Source organism: Trichomycterus rosablanca, chromosome 8 (genome assembly GCF_030014385.1).
Source record: "Trichomycterus rosablanca isolate fTriRos1 chromosome 8, fTriRos1.hap1, whole genome shotgun sequence".
Lineage (NCBI taxonomy): Eukaryota > Metazoa > Chordata > Actinopteri > Siluriformes > Trichomycteridae > Trichomycterus > Trichomycterus rosablanca.
The window spans coordinates 10471172-10488037 of record NC_085995.1 but is presented as its reverse complement, the minus strand read 5'-3'; the positions used below and the strand labels follow the sequence as shown (position 1 = coordinate 10488037).

Sequence of the window (16866 nt, the reverse complement as noted above, 5' to 3'; positions counted from 1 at the left end):
CAGTGATTCCAAGGAAGCCAGTCCTAGTAATTGTAGTATTATAATTTTTCCACTTGGACACGTACCACCTACCTAAGCATTGTTGCAGACCATGTACACCCTTCTATGTGGATAATGTGCCCTGCTGCAAAGCAAAAATGCATCAGGAATGGTTTGAGGAGCACAACAACGAGTTTGAGGTGTTGACTTGGCCTCCAAATTCCCCAGATCTCAATTTTATTGAGCATCTGTGGGATGTGCTGGACAAACAGGTCCGATCCATGGAGGCCCCACATCACAACTTACAGGAGTTAAAGGATCTGCTGCTAACATCTTGGTGCCATCTTGGTACCTTCAGGGGTCTAGTGGAGTCCATGCCTCGACGGGTCAGGGCTGTTTTGGCAGCAAAAGGGGGACCAACACAAAATTACGAAGGTGGTCATAATGTTGGTCATTCCTGTTATTATTAATATTATTAATTGTGGTGTGTCAGTCACTGGCTGCAATGAGGTAACACACCCCAGACAGAACGCCAATCCATCGCAGGGTCTCAACAACCCCCCCCCATCTCCCAGACATAGCCAATCATGTCTGTATGTCGATGCCCAATCAGCAATAGCACTGATGGGGATTTGAATCCTGGATTCCAGTGGTAATGGGAATGGGTTAGCATCATTTACTGCTGCGCCACCCAAGCACCCTATTATTATTTTTATTATTATTATTTTATTATTAATATTATAAAACAGATTACAGTGTGTTCATTTACTGTACTGTTCATACGTAATCACCCAATTCAGACAAGAATTATAATCATTGCCGTTTTTACCAAAGAAGCACGCACTGCAACGAAAGACGAGTATGTAATCTCTCAACGCTGGTTTGTTTCTCAGAGGATCGAGAGTCTGTCTGAGGCGGCGGCTGAAGATAAGCATGTTTCAACCGTGTCTCTTAAATTTCCCTGCATCGACATGAATCCAGCCATCACCGTTATCAAGGAATACTACTGCCAGCTGGCTGAGAGCCTACAGGTACGTAACATAGTTACAGTCTGTTTTGTGCTTACAATTCTCAAACAAAAACACTCAAACAGCAATGCAGGCATGGACACTTAACATATTGCCTATAATAAATATACACTATATGGCCACAATTATCTGGACACTTGACCATAAGCATGTGTGGTGGAAAAAAACCTTAATGGAATTCCTCAGAGACTGGATTATAAGAAGAAAGGAGTTTTAATCTTGTCTGTAGAGAAGGATTGCATAGACAGTCTTTATACTCCCATCAGTGATCCTGTAGGACAGTTGAAGATTCCACCATTAACAGAGAACATAGAAACCAGCTAGAACTGGGTTCGGAGGTCATACAATGTAACTGACACAGTTCTTGTCACGTACTTCGCATACACATCCAGTAACATTCCACTGTAGCGGCGTTTTTGAAATATTGGAATATGACTACTGGCAATCATGCCCTAAGTATACACCGATCAGCCATAACATTAAAACCACCTCCTTGTTTCTACACTCACTGTCCATTTTATCAGCTCCACTTACCATATAGAATACATGGTATACAATTACTGACTGTAGTCCATCTGTCCTCTGCATGCTTTGTTAGCCCCATTTCATGCTGTTCTACAATAGTCAGGACCCCCACAGGACTACCACAGAGCAGGTATTATTTGGGTGGTGGGCAGGGATGGACTGGCCATCGGGAGGGTCGGGAGACTGAGAGAGTGAAAAATAAATTCAGTTTTAAATATTCCTGAATAATAATCCTGAAGTGTGCATTGGCCTGCCACAGTATCCTCGCTGCATGTTCATTGGCCAATCACAGAAATGTCCCTCCTCCAGGATAAACCGTAATCACAATCACCAATAAAATTTTTTTAAAGGGTGCGAGATGGAGAAAGGGTCGAAAAAGCCCGTGATAAAAAAAACAAACAGAAAAAGCTGCAAGCAGATGCAGAAAAGTGCAGGAAACTGGACAACCTGTTTGGCAGGGAGGAACTACAGCATAGCCAAAGAGCAGAAAAGGTGTAGTTACAGCCCAGCGCCTCTGCTTCGTTACTAGTAACGCCGTTTAAGAAGAGACTGTGGGCCCATCTCAAATGTCGCCTATGCCCTACTTAGGGTACTTCCTAACAGTACAAAACATTTCTTTTAACAGTCACTGAATGATTAATAAGTAGTTATCTAAGCTACTGTTGGATATTAGGGGCTTTAAACCAGCCGTTTTAAGGACGATTTTTGTAAAAGTTCTATGATATCATGTCCAACATAGTGCACTACATAGGGCGGTGGATATAATTTGAGATGGTACCATTAGTCTCTGCTCCTCATCTTGTCCTCTATATAATACAGAACGGAAAATGCAGTTGTTCAGGACATTTTTTAGAGTGATTATGTGCATAGCTCACATGGTTAATTTCCCTTGTCAACATATAAAGTATTTATTTCTTTGCTCATCAGAGCAATGCACTAATTTGGAACAAACATGAATCCCGTGTGAATAAAAGTGCGAAAAAAGCATATTTACCAGTGTTAATGAAAGAAAGGTTTAATTTTATTTCTTGCGGTTTAATGAGACAGGATGGGGAAATCCAATAGAACCATTTAAGAAATTGTAAATTTTATGTGTGAAAAGAAAAGAATCCCAAAGAAAAGTGTTGGAAATATATAGATATTTGTTTGTAGTTATTTTTGTATTATTTTAATTTTTATTATAGTGAGTTATTAACTTTAGTGGTAAGATAGATGAAAACTATTAATATCAATCATCTAACATTTGATTAGGGGGTGATATGTGTGGCGCGATGTGCTTGTAGTGGGCTGGTCAAGAAAAAAGTCCAGGGCTGAATTTTGTTCCCAGTCCAGCCCTGGTGGTGGGTCATTCTCAGCACTGCAGTGACACTGACATGGTGGTGGTGTGCTAGTGTGTGTTGTGCTGGTATGAGTTTTTAAACATCTCACTGTCACTGCTGGACTGAGAGAAGTCCACCAACCAAAAATATCCAGCCAACAGCGCCCCGTGGGAAGCGTCCTGTGACCACTGATGAAGGTCTAGAAGATGACCAACTCAAACAGCAGCAATAGATGAGCGATCGTCTCTGACTTTACATCTACAAGGTGGACCAACTAGATAGGAGTGTCTAATAGAGTGGACAGTGAGTGGACACAGTACTTAAAAACTCCAGCAGCGCTGCTGTGTCTGATCCACTCATACCAGCACAACACACACTAACACACCACCACCATGTCAGTGTCACTGCAGTGCTGAGAATGATTCACCACCCAAATAATACCTGCTCTGTAGTGGTCCTGGGAGAGTCCTGACCATTGAAGAACAGCATGAAAGGGGGCTAACAAAGCATGCAGAGAAAAATAAGGACTACAGTCAGTAATTGTAGAACTACAAAGTGCTTCTATATGGTAAGTGGAGCTGATAAAATGGACAGTGAATGTAGAAACAAGGAGGTGGTTTTAATGTTATGGCTGATCGGTGTATATATAATTGTTATACATCCAGCAAGCAATGGATGTGGCTAAACGGTGTGGCACCTGAACTCAATAACAAGAAGGGTTGCTCCACATTATTTCAGCCCAGGGATGTTCAAACTACAGAGCGCGGGCCATTTGCGGCCTGTTACCATTTTTTAAATGGCTTGCGAGGTATTTTAGCCCGCTATTAAGCAGGTTCTACAAAAATCTAAAACACTGCCCATCTTCTTTTCCCCGTTACACCTACATTAATGTTCCAGAGTTTTTGGATAAACATGGTTAGAAGGCTGTATATACTTTTAATTTAAAGATGTATAATAATCTTCACATTAGGTTTATAGACTGGTAAGTAAAATTGGCTTAGTTTACACAACACTGACAAAGATAGATCACTAGTCCCTCAACAAAAAACGTTTGAACACCCCTGTTTTAGCCATTAATTTATCAAAAAAGGTTTCATTTGCATGTTTAACAGATAAATAATAGAATTAGCATCCTCTCTGTATGTGCCTTGGCTTATAGTACTATTTATTCCTCTTCTACGGAAGCTACAAGTGGCATAGATGCACTACCCCGTCTTCATTTTTTTTTTATTGAATCACACTCCCTGAACATGATGCCCACGGTGCAACATTGTCACAACACCCAGCGTCTCACATGCCAGGTCTGAACCTTAGCTTTTATGTGTCTCTGTGGGACAGACGTTTTCTTTTGCACTTGGCTGCTCTAGAGGGCTCCTGGCTACCACTTTTCCCCCAGCCTAGAGCACTATTGTGTGTTTAATGCCTTATGAGGAGAGGGGGCTTTTCAGAGGTCATTCCTTAACTTTTTTCACCATTGGAGCCCACCTGCCTTACAAATGACAGCTCTGTCAGATGTTCTGTCAGAGTTAGTAATAAGAGTTCTTAGGCTCCTTTCTGGCATGGAAAAAAGTACAAGTTGTTCCACTAAGACAGGGGTGTCCAAAAACCTAGTGAGCTCTCTACATAGCATTTTACGTAATTCTATGCACACTCCAGAGAAGAAGAGAAGAAGTCTGTGCTGCCTACTAAGGTGCCTTATTTTGAAGCTATAGTCTTATTAGAATCCTCTCTACTTATGCAGCTGCCTAGGTAGGCAGTAGGCAGCAAGGCAGCTCACTAGGTTTTCGGACAGACCCAGAGACTGGATTCAGGAGCATCTTGAGAGATTGTAGTGTTTGTGTGTGTGTGTGTGTGTGTGTGTGTGTTATAAGAATGACCTTTTAGGTAGTTATATAAAAGTATTTTTTGTCATTAGTATTGTCTACATTTCTCTGTACCACCTGGACTCAGGGACCACCTCACTGTCTGGACCTCATTACCGCTTCACAGGGGTCGAACTGTCTCAGTCACAATGGATAGTGATTTGGTTTTGGACTAATGATAATTACTGGCTGATTTTGGCTCATCATGCTGGCTTACCTGATGACCCCTCATTTGCTTTTCATTCAGTCTTATTTACGCCAGCGGTAATTGGGTACAAAAACGAGGGAACGTAAGAACGTACATTCCTCCTTCGGTGCATGTCACAGTCACACAGTGTGTTTACATGCATGGTAATAATCCGGTCATTACCAGATTTCAGCAGTTTGGTAATTATTTAAGCGGTTGGGTAAACAGCAGATTCCTCGTGCTTTAAACTTATATCATAATAAGAGCATTTCTGGAGATTTCCGAATATAAAAAAAGAACTCAATTTAAGTTTGGACAGTAAGTAAAATGCTAATTTAAGTATAAAGCAATGATTTGAAAACTGTCATTTACAGGTATTCAAATAAAACCATTGACACCTTGCCTGTCAAGCATAATTCTTAAAACAGTAGATAGGTTGTAATATTTGAAGCACAGATTTTAACGACTTACTTAGCATGTTACATAACATTTTATTACATAAAATAGCAAAATAGTATTTAATATTCAGCATAATACACACTGAGCAAACTATGGTTCCATGAAACTGCAAGTATTTATAGTGATATTGATTTTTATTTATAAAGACATAATTACCATCATTTTTCTATTATATTACATATTGCATGTATATTTATTACCTACCAACATTATACTGCAATACTTACTTAATATTTTTTACGCACCTTGAGCATATTTAATTAATCATTTTAGTTTTTAATTAAAGTCTGTTACTTACTTAATTTTTTTTCTAATGTACCTTGAGCCTTTACTCATTTTTTCTGATGTACCTTGAGCTGTTGTAATGCCTGACTTTCCCTCTGGAATTAATGAAGTGATCTATCTATATATCTATCTGTCTGTCTATCCATCTATCATCTACCAGATATCAGCAGTTTGGCAATTATTTAAGCAGTTGGGTAAACAACAGATTCCTTGTGCTTTAATCTTATAAAGAATGTGCATTTCTGGCAATTTGTAAAGCTGCATATATTTTAGTTCAAAAAAACGTAATTCTGAAAATGTTTGGACAGTAAGTAAAATGTTAATTTAAGTATAAAGCAGTGGTTTGAATTACAGTTGATTATTAAGATATTTAATGCTTCACCTTATCAACTATGTAGTTTTTTTTGTCATTGACACCTTGCCTGTCAGTCATAATTAAAAAGAAAACTCTATTCTAAAAATGTTTGGACAGTAAGTGAAAAGCAATGATTTGAACAGAACTGCATACATTTTTGTACATGCTTATTACCAGTTTGATGCCTGCAACACATTCAAAAATAGGGGCAGTAACAAATTAAATCCAGAATGCTCTAACACATAAAGAAAAAAATATATAAAACAGGTAAGCTGTCAAACTTTGGTATAAAATTAGCATTTGATTTCTCAGCAAGGATGAGTAAATGTTGCCACCTTTGTAAAAACTGCATGAACGTATAGTCCAACAATTTAAAAGCAGTGTTTCTTAACATATGACTTGCAGAAATTTTAGAATTTTACCATCTACAGACAATAACATTATCAAATGCTTTACAGAATCTGGAACAATATCTGTATCTAAAGGGCCAGGCTGAAATCCAATACTGAAAGTCAGGGACTTTGCAGACAGCACTGCATCAAAAACTAACATGCGTTTTAATGAATATAACCACATGGGCTTGGTTCAAAATTTTTAAAACCCTTGTCAGTAAACAAAAGTTGTCGCTAAGACTACACAAGATTCAAGATATTCAAGATTTCACTGTCATGTGAACAGTTGAAACAGCAGTTACACTGTACAATGAAATTCTTACTTCGCTTGTCCTTCAAACGTCAATAGTAAGTATATATATACAGTGAGGTCAAAAAGTATTTAGTCAGCCACTGATTGTGCAAGTTCTCCTACTTAGAAAGATGAGAGAGGTCTGTAATTTTCATCATAGGTACACTTCAACTATGAGAGACAAAATGAGAAAAAAAAATCCAGGAGATCACATTGTAGGATTTTTAAAGAATTTATTCGTAAATTATGGTGGAAAATAAGTATTTGGTCAATAACAAACAAGCAATATTTCTGGCTCTCACAGACCTGTAACTTCTTCTTTAAGAAGCTCTTCTGTCCTCCACTCGTTACCTGTATTAATGGCACCCGTTTGACCTCGTTATCTGTATAAAAGACACCTGTCCACAGCCTCAAACAGTCAGACTCCAAACTCAACCATGGCCAAGACCAAAGAGTTGTTGAAGGACACCAGGAAGAAAATTGTAGACCTGCACCAGGCTGGGAAGAGTAAATCTACAATAGGCAAGCAGGTTGGTGTGAATAAATCAACTGTGGGAGCAATTGTAAAAAAATGGAAGACATACAAGACCATTGATAATCTCCCTTGGGGTCAAGATCTCATCCCGTGGGGTCAAAATGATCATGAGAACGGTGAGCAAAAATCCCAGAACTACACGGAGGGACCTGATGAATGACCTGCAGAGAGCTGGGACCAAAGTAACAAAGGCTACCATCAGTATTCACACTACGCCGAGAGGGACTCAAATCCTGCAGTGCCAGGCGTGTCCCCCTGCTTAAGCCAGTACATGTCCAGGCCCGTCTGAAGTTTGCCAGAGAGCATATGGATGATCCAGAGAGGATTGGGAGAATATCATGTGGTCAGATGAAACCAAAATGGAACTTTTTGGTAAAAACTCAACTCGTCGTGTTTGGAGGAAGAAGAAAAACCCAAGAACACCATACCTACTGTGAAGCATGGGGGTGGAAACATCATGCTTTGGGGCTGTTTTTCTGCAAAGGGGACAGGACGACTGACCCGTGTTAAGGGAAGAATGAACGGGGCCATGTATCGTGAGATTTTAAGCCAAAACCTCCTTCCATCAGTGAGAGCATTGAAGATGGAACATGGCTGGGTCTTCCAGCATGACAATGATCCCAAACACACCGCTCGGGCAACAAAGGAGTGGCTCCGTAAAAAGCATTTCAAGGTCCTGGAGTGGCCTAGCCAGTCTCCAGACCTCAACCCCATAGAAAATTTGTGGAGTCCGTGTTGCCCAGCGACAGCCCCAAAACATCACTGCTCTAGAGGAGATCTGCATGGAGGAATGGGCCAAAATACAAGCTACAGTGTGTGCAAACCTGGTGAAGACTTACAGGAAACGTTTGACCTCTGTCATTGCCAACAAAGGTTATGTTACAAAGTATTGAGTTGAACTTTTGTTATTGACCAAATACTTATTTTCCACCATAATTTACAAATAAATTCTTTAAAAATCCTACACTGTGATTTCCTGGATTTTTTTTCTCATTTTGTCTCTCATAGTTGAAGTGTACCTATGATGAAAATTACAGACCTCTCTCATCTTTCTAAGTGGGAGAACTTGCACAATCAGTGGCTGACTAAATACTTTTTGGCCCCACTGTATATCAGGTGGAAAGAGTACTAAAATATTGTACTCAAGTAAAAGTACTATTACTTTAATGAATTTTTACTTAAGTACGAGTAAATTTGCTAGTCTAAAAATCTACTCAAGTAAAAAGTAACTCATTTAAAATGTACTCAGAGTAAACATTACTTAGTTACTTTTTTAACAGCAGGGGGTGTCTCTCCTGTGTAATGCAAACAGGACAAGTGGATATACATCTCACAATAGTTGTTTTTAATTAAAATATAATAGAAAAAACATGTTGATACAACATTTAGGGATGTGTAATGTGTCATTTTAGTACAGACCATCCCATAAAACTTTTTCAAACTGTATAATCACTGAAGTTGGCATTAATTGTGGATTCTATAGACCAGCCTTCTTTTCATCACCAACAAATGCCAAACAGTCATACTGCAAATCCATAACTCAAAACAAGTCAAGGTTACAGGTGTTGTGACTTTCACTAAATAACCCAAAGAAAACCTTTAAGATGTAAAACAAAACTTTGCCATTCTTTGACATCAGACTATGTTATCAAATAACGAAACATCAAACTCCAAACATGTTAAACTTTTAAAATCGCCCTTCCCTACTCTATACTTAGATTACAGCTCCTTTATTTTAGCACCAATTTATTTTCCATCGCAGAATTCACAGCAGCAGTTTCCCACACGCGATTTTTTTAGCGTTTTTTTTTACTCAGTAACGGATGTTATTTAAAATGTAGCGAATTACAATTCTTTTTTTTTTTTTTTTTTTTTTTTCTTTTTCTCCCCCTTTAGCGCATCCAATCGTTCAATTTGCATCGTGCTTCCTCTCTGTCTATGCCGAACCCTGCCCTGACAGAGGAGATCGAAGCTAACCCATATCCCCTCCGAAACATGAGCAGCAGCCGGATGCATTTTTCCACCCACACATTGATGAGTTTGGCGCCACCTAGCGTTGCATGCGGAGAGACACACCCTAAGGGCACTCTTCCTCATCTCTTGTGCAGGCGCCTCTAATCAGCCGGCGGAGGCCGTAATCGCATTCTGACAGAGAGAGACCCGCATCCGGTTCTTTGTCCCACACCCCCACTGACCAACCGGCCAATCGTTGCTCATACAGCCACTCAGCCTGGAACCGGGGAGGCAGAGCCGGATTCGAAACGATGTACTCAGAATCCAGCTCTGGTTGCAGCGTGTCTATTTTACCGCTGCGCCACCTGAGCGGCTCGAATTACAATTCTTAATACAAAACATACTTAAGTAAAAGTAAAATTACTGGTTGTAAAATCTACTTTAAAAAGTACAAGTACACAAAAAAACTACTCAATTACAGTAACGCGAGTAAATGTAATTTGTTACTTTCCACCTCTGATATACAGTATATATATATATATATATACTGTATATATAACAGGATTAAACCTACATAATTTAAAAATAAATAAATAAAAATAATTTAATGCTGCATTAAAAAAAAAACTAAAACAAACTAAAACTAACTACTAAAACTAAACTAAAGTAGTATTGTAAAACTAAACTAAGTATTATTGTAAAATACAGCAATATTGGACAAGACAATTATGCTTGGAAGAGTTGAAGAGTTAAAGAGGAACAGGTTCAAGGTTAACGAGGTGAGACAGGGATGTAGAGCCTATATTTGTTAACAAGCCCTCCACTTCTCACCCCTGCATTCTGCACAGGCGTCTCTTCCGCCAAACAGGGTCCTTACACAGCGTATGAAGACCCACCCACCCACACATAGTCCCCCCCCCCCCACAGATACGGTGGCCAATTACTATCTACTGCAGGCACTGTCAGTTATGCCCGTCCAGTGGCAACGCCGAGTTTTGTACTGAAGAGAATGTCCCGCTGCGCCACGTGGGCGCCTTACATAACATTTAAATATAAAACATACATGAATGCCTGAAAATAAAAATAAAAAAATATGTTGGCATACAGCCTTTTTTATATATGTTATGTTAATAAAATTGCAATTTAATATGTGTACATACACACATTTTATTATGGGTATTTCATATATGTTATAAATCTATATCTATGTTATAATAATATTACCTCACAGGTAACATATGTGGAAAAACAATTATTGATATAGGGGCATATATGTCATATATTACATTTCCGTGTGGGGTGTAAACAAGCTTTAACCAGAATTGTTGCTGAATGTTATTTTTTGTGTTAACAGTTTGATTCCGCGGTCGCTGCGGTTTCCAGACGAGACGTAATAGGTAGACCGGGGGAGAAAACATCCAGAGGGAAAGTGAAGGCTGATTCTGAGGTGATGGACGTGAAGGCTCTGAAGGAGCTGGTGAGTGATGTTCCCTCGGCTCCACACTTGAACTGTGTTAACACACACACAGATCTGTCCCCTGGTGCTTCCGATCAATTTCACACAAACAATTTCCTTGATTTGAAGCTCGTGATAGCTGGTGCCGAATGTCCTCTGCTCTAATGAAGCAAACCAGAGATGAGGAGTCATGAACATAAAGCCAGACAGGGAATAACACATATGAGCTTTTGCTGAGCGGAGTGTTTATACTGAGAGATAGTGCTGGAAGATGATATGGCTGAAGCGTCTCCATGCCAGTGTTTATCTGTGTTGAGTTATCACGTTTCACAGTCTGCCAGCCAGCCATCCGCTTTCAATCTTAACATTTATAAACCTCACACGTTCCAGATGAGTCTCGGGAGAAGACGGCCATAAGGCTGAGTAATAAAACCTTACCTGTCAATCATAAAAAAAGGGTAGGATTTAATACTTGATGCACAGATTTACTACCTAAAATAGCAAAATAATATTTAATATTTAGCATAATGATACACAGCAAAATATCAGTGGTGCCCCCAGAAATTTCATAGGGATGGCCAGATGGGGCCACTAAAAAATCTTGGGGTGGCACACCAAAACGAAAAACCTGGAAGTCTGTTATTGTAGTATACAGACTAGTTGATAAATAATGATCTGATGTGCGTAGACTAATACGATACAATTAACATTTTATTGTACAACCCCAAATCAGAAAAATGCTAATAAAATAAAAATGCAGTGTTCCTTACATTTACTTTGACTTTTATTTGATTGCAGACAGAATGAACCCAAGATATTTCATGTTTTGTCTGTTCAACATCATTTCATTTGTTTATATACATCCATTCCTGCATTTCAAGCCTGCAACACATTCCAAAAAAAGTTGGGACAGGGGCAATTTAGGGCTAATAATGACGTGAAAAAAATAAATAATGATGTGATTCCAAACAGGTGATGCTAACAGGTGATTGTAATCACAGTTTGGTACAAAAGCAGCATCCAGGAAAGGCTGAGTCTTTGATGAGCAAAGATGATAAGAGGATCTCCAGTTTGTCAACAAATGTGTGAGAAATTTTTGAAAGGTTTAAAAACAATGTACCTCAAAGAAAGATTGGAAGGGATTTGCTTATTTCTTCCTCTACAGTGCATAATATCATTAAACGATTCAAGGAATCTGGAGGAATTTCAGTGCATAAAGGCCAAGGGTGCGAGCCTAAGCTGAACGCCTGTGATGCTGATATAACCACATGGTTGAGGGATTACTTTGGCAAACCTTTGTCAAGCACTACAATACAGAGTTACATGCACAAATGCCACTTAAAACTTGAATGTGCAAAAAAGAAGCCTTATGTTAACCATGTCCAGAAGCAGCATCAACTTCTCTGGGCTCTGAGGCATCTAGGATGGACCACAGTGGAAACGTGTATTGTGGTCAGATGAATCAGCATTCCAGGTCTTTTTTGGAAAAAATGGACCCCGTGTGCTCTGGACCAAAGACGAAAAGGACCATCCAGACTGCTATCAGCAAGAAGTCCAAAAGCCAGGGTCTGTCATGGTATGGGGCTGTGTCAGTGCCCTTGACAAAGGTCATTTACACTTCTGTGATGGCAGCATTAATGCAGAAAAGTACACTGAGATCTTAGAGCAACATGTGCTGCCTTCAAGACGTCATCTTTTCCAGGGACGTCCATGCATTTTTCATTAAGACAATGCAAAACCACATGCAGCACACATTACAAAGGCATGGCTGTGGAAGAAGAGGGTACGAGTACTGAACTGGCCTGCCTGCAGTCCTGACCTGTCCCCAATAGAGAATGTGTGGCGAACTCTGAAACGAAAAATGTGACAACGACGACCCCGTACTGTTGCACATCTTAAGACGTGTTTGCAGGAAGAATGAGACAAAATAATAGCTGAAACACTAAATCATTGGTAAATGCTTTACTGTCCCAACTTTTTTTGGAATGTGTTGCAGGCCTGAAATGCAGGGATGGATGTTTATTAATAAATGAAATGAAGTTGAGCAGACAAAACATGAAATATCTCAGGTTCATCCTGTCTGCAATCAAATAAAAGCCAAAGTAAATGTAAGAAACGTACTTTTTTTTTATTATTATTTGCATTTTTCAAGCTGTCCCAATTTTTTCAGATTTGGGGTTGTATAAAATATATTGGGGAAAAGGGGTTAAAGACAAGCTAATAGCACATTAGTCATTTGTAAAGATAATTGAGAAGGATTCGCTGTACAAAAAAAGCATCTTGAATTTAAGCTTGACATGATTAAGAACCATTCATCGCCCTCAGTTTACATCTTAGAAGACAGGAAAATCATCACTTGGTCACAGCTGACACCTTTTCATTTGCAATAACAAACACAGCGGTTTGGTTCTAATTACTCTGGTTGTGGTCCTAGCCCAATCTGAAAATAAACGGAAAGTAAACTGCACCGTGTGTTTTACTAACACCATGTGCTCTTCACTAATCTGCGACATGCGAGGCGGCGTGACCGACTGCCTTCCTTTGCTTATTCTGCTTGTTCCGCTCCTCTGTTCATCCTTTTATTTCTGACCTACCTGATGCCCTTTCTCATCTTGAAACCTAGTAACATCTGTCTCACATTGCTTGCTCTGTATCTCTCTGATCTTGTTGTCTGTGATCAATATAAGCAAGTACATTTTTCCCTCAAATGCAGCTTGGATAAACAAACAGTTCATGCTGGAATGAGGTCTTCCCTGCTCTTCTTAAATTGATGGTATGCGTGAGGCATCGTTGATTTTTTTTCTCCCATAGACAAAGGGCGAGCTGCCAGACGTCACCAATCAAACCCGGCCACCTCTGTCTCTGGGTTCATCAGCCTGTTAATAAGGCAGCTCTGAAGCTCCTGTGATCAACCTCAAAGAGAAACAGAGTCTGAATTTCCCATCCGTCTCTGTCAGCTGACTGTTTAGCTTACCTGATTACGGTAATTAGTCACAGCGATGGACTGCCCGAGGTGGCCCGCGTAGCTCAGCGCATTCTGTTTGTTGTTAGGAACAAAGGGGACCTGACATTCGCTCGTGCGTACCTTTGTGATGGTAGACGATGCTTGTTGAGGGACAAGAATGTCAACACTGTATTGATTTACGCTCCATGTGTTAGCATCTATCCGCTGCACGTTTTCTTCTGTTTGTGTACCTAGATTGCTGAGCTCCGGCGGGAGCTAGCTGAGAAGGAGAAGTGTAAAGAAGAACTGGAAACAGAGATTCAATCCAAAAGTGAGGATCATCTACTGGAGATTGAGGAACTGGAGGTAAATGTGGTGTTCATTATAACTTGACTTGGTGTTTGAATGATTTGTAGGAGCCAAAAATGTACAATGATATATTAAATGTTAGGCTGATGGTAGTTACTTGTAGTACATGTGTTCAATGCAACACATACACTGATCAGCCATAACATTAAAACCACCTCCTTGTTTTCTAAGCTCCACTTACCATATAGAAGCACTTTAAAGTTCTACAATTACTGACTGTAGTCCATGTATTTAGCTACATACTTTTATAGCCTGCTTTCACCCTGTTCTTCAATGGTCAGGACCACCACAGAGTAGGTATTATTTAGGTGGTGGATCATTCTCAGCACTGCAGTGACACTAACATGTTGGTGGTGGTGTGTTAGTGTAAATGTGTTAGTGTTGTGCTGATATGAGTGGATCAGACACAGCAGTGCTGCTGGAGTTTTTAAATACCGTGTCCACTCACTGTCCACTCTATTAGACACTCCTACCTAGTTGGTCCACCTTGTAGATGTAAAGTCAGAGATGATCGCTCATCTATTGTTGCTGTTTGAGTTGGTCATCTTCTAGACCTTCATCAGTGGTCACAGGACGCTGCTCACGGGACACTGTTGGATGGATATTTTTGGTTGGTGGACTATTCTCAGTCCAGCAGTGACAGTGAGGTTTTTAAAAACTCCAGCAGCGCTGCTGTGTCTTATCCGCTCATACAGCACAACACACACTAACACACCACCACCATGTCAGAGTCACTGCAGTGCTGAGAATGATCCACCACCCAAATAATACCTGCTCTGTGGTGGTCCTGACTATTGAAGAACAGCATGAAATGGGGCTGACAAAGCATGCAAAGAAACAGATGGACTACAGTCAGTAGTTGTAGAACTACAAAGTGCTTGTATAGGGTAAGTGGAGCTGATAAAATGGACAGTGAGTGTAGAAACAAGGAGGTGGTTTTAATTTTATGGCTGATCGGTGTATAAACAGGCATAAAGACCTGAGTGACTCTGATTTGCGACAAACCATTATTAGAAGAATCTTATTAATCATAATGATTAATAAGAAATTAGAAAACCGTGCTAGGAACTGATTCTCCCCACAGAATAAAAGCTCTCTGTGAATATGTGGCTAGCATGTGCTTCCTCTAAGACGTATAAAACCAGGCAACATGCCGTCATTCAGCAAGTATGTATGTAAAGAGGGCACTAACAACCCACAGTGGTATACAGTAAGTGCACTGATGCCCAAGACCATCAATAAGAACATAACATTGTGTCTCAATGAGAGCAGGGTTATTTTTGGTCACTAGGACTCCCAGCTATGGATTGCTATTGCTAAGTTGCTATTTTTAGACAGCAAAGAACATTGTAGTTGGATCAATACAGACAAATACCGCCCCTTCAATGCAGACAGCAGGGTCAGTTATGCTGTTTTTGACTCCTTGCATCAGTGTTTGATGGATGTCTGGGAATCCCCCATAACAGAGCAAATGAACAAATAACAATAAAATAGTACAATACATACAGAATAGTTACAGATATGTAAAAATATGATCCTGGTCTAATTTTATACAACAAACTATAGTAAGGCATGACTTGTTGCTTCGTTCACCTACTTTGTGTGCTTAGACCTGCATTTGCCGGCTGGAGGAAGAGGAAGCTGACTTACAGGCCCAGATGAAGGAACAAATAGCAGACCACGATGAGCTGCTCAATGAAAAGATGGCACTGGACATAGAAATTGCTGCTTACAGGTAATACTCAGATCAGTTGTATTCTTAAACATATGTATTCTTACATACGTGTCATGAAAAAATCCATTTCCCAGTCCTTCTTCTTTTTTTAAATCTGATATTTGTAAAAAAAATTAAATATTATGGGATTTAACTCTTTGTAGTAAAGACCAAAAAAGATCACAAACTACAATATTACAATTTTTGCACAATGTGATAAAGCAATTTTGACCAATTCCTCATACAAAATCCTTCAACTATTACCAGGTTACTTGGGTAGTGGTGGAATGTCCCTCCCAGATTAAGTATTCTGCTAGAACTAGGCAGGTTTGAAGATCCAACCAAACCTGACCACAATGTTAGGCCATTAGTTATAGACATAGAGGTGTTAACATACCTCAAAAAGTCAGGCCATTGTAATAAAGTAAAGTAATATATATACAGACCTTGTACACGATACGATTTAACAGACCTTCTTTTAACGAATTTCGGATTTAACAGACTAAATCTGAAAAACCAAACGTCTGGTCCGAATTCCCCCGAAAAGCATACCAAGATCAGTAGTTCAGTAATTGTCAGCTAGATGGCTCACGTCTCTCTGTTTACATGAGTGATAGGCTTTGTTTTGTCTGGAGGCTCGCTTTGTTCTCGCCTTTTTTTTCTCAGTGTTTTAGGCAAGGCAAGGCAAGGCAAGGCAAGTTTATTTGTATAGCACCTTTCATACACAGTGGCAATTCAAAGTGCTTTACATAAGGAAAAATTAAAAGCATTAAAACATTCCTGAGATCTAGAACCTCAGAAAGACTTCTTGCAAACATTTAGTTACAATTAAGAACATGAAATTCAAACAAGAGAGATAAAAATTAAGAACATGAAAAATTAAAAGAAAATATTGTAAAATATACCCTACAATTTAAGAAATATGAAATTAAAACAAGAGAGATTTTAGGGTTCATTTTTGCAAGTTCTAGTGCTTAGTTATGCACCAGCACTGCTCCCCACTATATGATCAGAAAGAAGCTCTAACTTAAAAATGCATATTATAAAATGAGACCATCCCCATTATAAAATATGGTGTTGGTAGAATGTTATTGGTATACACCTGAGCAGCAGGGACTGGCATTCTGGCCATGATTGGAAAAAAAAATATTAATGCATTGTACAAAAAAGATCTCTAATAAAGTTTATATGTCCTCAGAAAGCTTAACATGA

General features: G+C 39.4%; 1 protein-coding gene across 1 annotated transcript in view; it reads left to right on the top strand.

The window, feature by feature from the left end:
- vimr2 (vimentin-related 2) overlaps window positions 1–16866 on the top strand; it is a 30786-nt gene that overhangs the window by 11678 nt on the left and 2242 nt on the right. The window contains exons 6-9 of the mRNA XM_062999847.1: window positions 873–1010; window positions 10526–10648; window positions 13827–13937; window positions 15551–15675. Of these exons, the coding sequence (XP_062855917.1) occupies window positions 873–1010; window positions 10526–10648; window positions 13827–13937; window positions 15551–15675 (497 nt within the window). The remainder of the gene's footprint in view (window positions 1–872; window positions 1011–10525; window positions 10649–13826; window positions 13938–15550; window positions 15676–16866) is intronic.